The sequence below is a fragment of the Myotis davidii genome, unplaced genomic scaffold (assembly GCF_000327345.1).
Source record: "Myotis davidii unplaced genomic scaffold, ASM32734v1 scaffold38, whole genome shotgun sequence".
In the NCBI taxonomy this organism is placed as follows: Eukaryota; Metazoa; Chordata; class Mammalia; order Chiroptera; family Vespertilionidae; genus Myotis; species Myotis davidii.
In genome coordinates this window covers 4,804,704-4,811,005 of record NW_006291383.1, presented here as the reverse complement: position 1 = coordinate 4,811,005, position 6,302 = coordinate 4,804,704, and the positions used below count along the sequence as shown (strand labels likewise).

Genomic DNA, 6,302 nt, shown 5'->3' with positions numbered 1-6,302 from the left:
CGCCCCCCTGGGTTTCCAATCACTGTCAGTGGCAGAGGGCTTCTTCCTGCTTTCCCTTTTGCCTCCCTGCATTGTGCCTACATATGCAAATTAACCTCCATCTTTGTTGTCAGTTAACTGCCATCTGAGTTGGCAGTTAATTTGCATGTAGCCCTGATTAGCCAATGAAAAGGGTAGCGTCGTACGCCAATTACCATTTTTCTCTTTTATTAGTGTAGATATTGCCCACAACATGGGAGAACAGCAGGTCATCCACAAAAATCTACCCTATATCCCCTTCAGCCCCCCCGCCCCTCCGCCTCCCCAAGCTAGCTGCTCATTTTGGGTAGAAGGACAAAGATTACATGTGAAGTAGGCAAAGGGAATTATAGGCATGGGTAAGTAGACAAAAGGGATGAGAATGGGTATAATGATTACCCACTACAGGCAAGAGCTGGGGTTGCAAATGGCAGGCTCCCCTCCAGGACTCCATTGTTTTGGCAACAAGGTTGTTATTCTTTCCATGATAGGCAGTTCTCTGATAAGGAGAATGGACCACATTTGGAGGTTAACTACCAGGTCCCGGGGGCATTAACTCCCAGGCCCCAGCCAGGTCAGACTGTGCTTTCTTTAATCAGAACAAAACAATCATGGTTAACAGAGCATGATTAATATTTCTTGTAACTACAGCTAGTCCTCACTATTTCTCCCTCCCTCCCCTAACAATTTGACTTATTTTTCACTTGTACCTAGTACTGTTTTATTTGCCAGAGCCAATGCCTGAGAGATTCTCCCCTCACCCAATCCCATCTTTTACTTACATGATAGTTTAATCTTTCAATAAGAAAAAAAAAGAAGGTATCTCAGTATAAGGAGGAAAGGCAATACTTGAATTTTAAAAAGTGAAAATCTAAACTAATAAAGACAGCTGGGCCAGTAATTGATAATGAATAATACATTTTAATAGCATGTAATAAAAATAAAGCCAAAATAATATTCAAATATATTGAACTTTTATTTCAACATATTACGACAAAATTAAATGTCCAGAAATTTTTGTTTTGTATATTTAAAAAATCCCATAAAAACATAAGCCTATCTCTGAGGACAGCCTTGTATAAAAATAATAGAGATCTTTGGAATAAATAGACGTGGTAATAGAATCACTATCAAGTACTTTTTCAGCTCTTCCCAAACTGCTGAGGTAGTTCAGTACAGAGCAGTCCGTTCTGTCTCTTAATGGATGCTTCTCTCTGTGAATTTTAACACAATAAAACAAATAAGATATGCATTGTTGTGCTTGCTTCTCCCTGTTATTATTACTCAGAAATAAAAATCTGCCTGGAAGGACAGGGACTCCAGTGTAAATCTGAGTAGAGTGAAAGGATTCATTCAACTTCTTATATGTCACTGGAGATTTAAACTGCACCCTAAACCTAAAGGTCTGTTTTTTTGCTGTGAGAAAAAGACCATGAAGTCAAACCAAGGATTCAAAAAATTCCTCAAGAATAACCACCGCTTTTTGTTCTAACTTCACTTTCCTCAGTGTAGGATGTGCATCCTTTCCCATTAAAAATAAAATGAGATATGCTAACTTTTAGGTAAGAAGTGTTCAAACTTTGTATTATTTGAGGCTCAATCATAATTTATTTTTTAAATATATTTTTATTGATTTCAGAGAGGAAGGGAGAGATAGAAATATCAATGATGAGAGGGAATCATTAACTGCCTTCTGCACATCTCACACTGAGGACTGAGCTTGCAAACCAGACACGTGCCCTGACTGAGAATCGAACTGTGACCTCCTGGTTCATAGTTCGATGCTCATCCACTGAGACATGCCAATACATGGAGTAGTTAGGAGGATTAAAAGAGTTAATTGTATAATATAATTAGAGTCTGGTTCATTGTCAATATTCAATAAGCCTTAGTCATTTTTATTGGATAATCCATAAAATGGATAGTGGAGTTGCATGGAGCGGACTGGAGTTGGGTAAGTGCTATGAGACCAAGGAGAAAGTAGCATGGGATACATGGAAGTCAAATGGGCTTGCTGCACTGAAGTTCAGCATCCAGTGATCACCCTCAAGATGGCTCTGCTTGAGGGTGAAGAGTTAGTTCATCAAGCAGCCAGGTCCTGCATTTTAGCTCAAACTCTTGACTGCTAGTCTTAAACGAGACCTCTCTTGGGCAGGGATCCCCTTGAAACCACACTTGGCACACTATCACATCCCTCAAAACACCTTACTTACCATGAATCGTGAAGAAATTTGTTTCTAGCAATGTCTTGGCAGAAGGATTGGGGTGAAAGGTGGTGGGGATAGGGTGGTAAAGATTCATATTGCTCACTTTACAACAAAAACAATGCAATTCACAATTGGATTTATCTATTCTTCATATGCTAGTTGCCTCATTTCCTTTTTCTTTTCCGATATTACAAGGCCTCTCCATTGCCCTAAATAGTTACGTCCTGGTTCTTTGCTTATGTTCCTCAACCAAACAAGAGCCTGGAAATTAGGTCAATAGTAACCATTTCTACATGTAGCTTATCAAAATATTGATAAAAGCAAAGTAATCTATTTCTCAGAAAATTTCTGTTTGTAAGAAAATTTTCTCATAAGCAGACAGTGGGTAACCAACAAATAGTAGAATCTGACAACAGTTGTAGGAGAGGGAATCAGAAAAATGAAAAAGGGGAAGGAGTGGAAACCCTACATATTGGAATAGGTTTAGCATTACACCACTTCAGAAGTTTTTTCTTGCTTGAAGGTTTTTAAAGGAAAAGGAAAGAAAGAAAGGATGTAGGAATTTTATAAAAACACATCATTAATCTCAAACTATAAGAATTGGATGTTGCCGAAACCGGTTTGGCTCAGTGGATAGAGCGTCGGCCTGCGGACTGAAAGGTCCCAGGTTCGATTCCGGTCAAGGGCATGTACCTGGGTTGCGGGCACATCCCCGGTAGGAGATGTGCAGGAGGCAGCTGGTCGATGTTTCTCTCTCATCGATATTTCTAACTCTCCATCTCTCTCCCTTCCTCTCTGTAAAAAAATCAATAAAATATATTTAAAAAATAAATAAATAAAGAATTGGATGTTGACAAATAGATTGGTTGACAAGTAGACTGAGTTTTGTCAAAAGAGCCAACAATAAAAACACTGCAACATTAACATTTATTTAGAATCTCTTTTTGAAGCTCTCCTAGACATGTTTATCAAACTGGGACTTTGTGGATGCTCTGGAATGCCTCAAAAATTCAGTACATTGTCACTCTACCTGCCAAACCAAGAACTGTTTTCTCTTACATATTCTAGTTCCTTAAAGGTCTTGACAGCAAAAAAATACCCTGAGGTAATTTAATGGGTGGAGGTAGCTTTCTTTAAGTCTGACAAAAAAAAGGAGCACTAGTTGCTTCTGTGGTTTCTGAAAGGATTATTTTTTACCTGATGTTGCTTGCCTTGCATTTCTAGGTTGGAAGACAACACATGAGCTTCCTCAATCTGCATACAGTCTGCTCAGGTTCTGGTTCAGCCCCCACCTTCTGGATTTGGAATAAGGCTTGAGAAACGACGATGTGCATAGAGGGCTCAGGGTCACACAGCAGGTGTCTCAGATCTAAGTGCAAGAAAACCCAGGCGGGAGGTGAAGAACATTGTAAATGGTCTAGACACCAAACAGCCAACATGCCTACAGCAGCTGAGATGAAGGGCTAACATTTTTCCAAACCTCTATCTGAAAGTTTGTAAATCAATTCCAGTTTTGACCTACAAAACTTACTCATTTTTGGGTTGTCAAATATTTTTCTCCTTTACACTAATCACACTGCCAAGTAGTCTACATAAAGTCAGATTATCTGGACCCATTAAGTTTTGTCTGATATTATTAATTTCTAAGTTCCTGTTGGTCCTAGAGGTTACTCTTAAATCATTATTCCATTTTTGCTTAAGTAACACTGAAATGAACATTCTTATAATGATTTCTGCGTATTTTCATAGGTTAAATTTCTCAACTGGGATTTATAAGTGAAAGTATGTACTTATTTAAAGGGTTTTGATACATATTACCAAACTTCCCCATAAAAAAAGTTGTATCAATTTATGCTCATACCAGCACAGTGTGTGATAATGTGTTTTCTCTTTACTCACCAATGTTGAGATTTAATTAATAATCTTTGCCATGTTCACAGAAAAAATACATACTGGTATCTCATCATTTTGTTTTATAAACTTTACTAGTAATATTGAATATTTTTATATATTTGTTGGCCATTTTTCTTCTATGAATTGCTTATTCATATTGTTTGCCACTTTTCTTTTGAGAAAGAACTGATTTGTTTTAAGGATATTAATCCTTTATTATATGGCAAATATGTCTCCTACATCATTGTTTATTTTTCAGTTTTTTTCTGTTACTTTAAATTTTTTTTAAAAAAATTTCCCATCACTATTTATCCCCTTATACCCTTTCTGTCTGTTACTTTTTGTTTCAAAGTTGGTATTTAAAAAGTTTACATAGACAAATCTATCATTCTTTTACTTTCTGGATTATGTTTTTATCCTATTAGAAAAGGTTATTCTCTTTTTAAAATTTTTCATTTATTGATTTGAGAGAGAGAGAGAGAGACAGAGAGAGAGAAATATTGATTTGGTGTTCCACTTATTTATGCATTCACTGGTTGATTCTTGTACATGTCTTGACCAGGGATCAAACCCACAACCTTGGCATATCAGGACCATGCTCTAACCAACTGAGCTACCCAGCCAATTTCTAATTCTTCAAGGTCTCAAAAATGCTCAAGACCTTTTCATAATTAGGAGCTTTTTGTTTTTAAGTACCATTTTAGCCTTTAAATTTGTCATGTTGATTTCTAAAATGGAATACTTGACTAGGTGTTAGTTTCTTTCAGTTCCTGTGTTAAGATCTGTCTACATGTTCCACAGAACACATGAGGAAACAGGCATCTATTTTGGAACCCAAAGGCAGTGAAACTTATTTTGTCATGAAATTAATTTTAATTGTTATTTTAATTTTTGACATTTTTGTTTAAATTTGCTTAAAACTGCCTGTGGTAAATGACATAAGCTTATTCAAAAAGAGTGCTAGGGTGTTCTACCCTATTTCTAAAACAGATTAGCCACTGTTAGGGACGGAATAGTATGAGGTTATTCCATTAGGTTGAGATTGCTGATTTGACTGTTTTTGCCCTACAAAATGGCAAATTTATATGGTCCATTCATATATATAAATTTAGATTGTCTATATAGATAACTTTAGAATAGAAAAGCAACTTTGATTCCTCAGGGTTTTAGAACATAATTTACTTTTAATTGAATATAATTAACCATGTAGAATCCTACCTCATAGAATAAAATAATCTACATGACCTTCCTATTATTTTGCTTCTGATAACTGTGCAGAAGTAAGAGACCTTAGAAAAGTGGCATGATCTTTCCTAAATAAGCTTTAGCTTCTGGCTATTTTACCAGTTCTATATATATTTTTTTCATTAATTTTTATTTGTTAATTCTCACCCGAGGACATTTTTCCCATTGATTCTTCAGAGCGAATGGGGGAGAGACCGAGAAAATCATTGATGTAAAAGAGACACATCCATTGGTTGCCTCCCACATGTGCCCCTACCAGATCGAGCCTGCAACCCGAGGTATGTGCCCTTGACCGGAATCAAACCTGAGACCCTTCAGTTCATGGGTCAATGCTCTAACCACTAAGCAACCAACTAACTAGGGCTCTATATTTTTATTTTAAAAGCAGTGGATTATCCAGGATTTTAATTTGGTTCTGAAAGTATATCCTTTGGGGTTGTGAAAATTAGCAATGGCATTTTAAAATTATAGGCCTACTTCTTAAGTGGGAATAAATAATTCTTTGAGAAATCCTCAAAACTATACAATTATGGAAATTTTTCACTAACAATTCAGAAAACCATTTGTATGATGGTTGCCTTATATGACTATAAACATCTTTATTATCAAGTCCTACCACCTTACAGGGCAACTGCTTATAAAAAATAGTGCTGCAATCATCTTGTGAGGTACTTGTGAGGTGTCATCATAATTTACTAAGATAGTGTTTCTATGTAATGTCTTATTTCCTGACAAAGTTCAGGAACTGTCCCTGAGACAATTCATCAAAGCTGGTTCCCAGACAAATAAGGTCATGTTCTTCCTTAAAGAGGGGATTAGACCGGGGCGAAACTGTCATTCAGCTGAAATCTCAAAAGATGGACGGGAACTCAAGAAGTCAGGCTTTAACGCTGGCTGAGTGGAAGTCCTACAACTAGGAGGAAAGAGTAACGTATACGG

The 6,302-nt window shown here is 36.7% G+C and overlaps 1 protein-coding gene across 1 annotated transcript in view; it reads right to left on the bottom strand.

The window, feature by feature from the left end:
* Positions 1-3,297: 3,297 nt before the first annotated feature.
* MROH8 (maestro heat like repeat family member 8) overlaps positions 3,298-6,302 on the bottom strand; it is a 50,213-nt gene continuing 47,208 nt past the window's right edge. The window contains 1 exon segment of the mRNA XM_006779639.2: positions 3,298-3,594. Within this exon segment, the coding sequence (XP_006779702.1) occupies positions 3,446-3,594 (149 nt within the window). The 3' untranslated portion in view covers positions 3,298-3,445.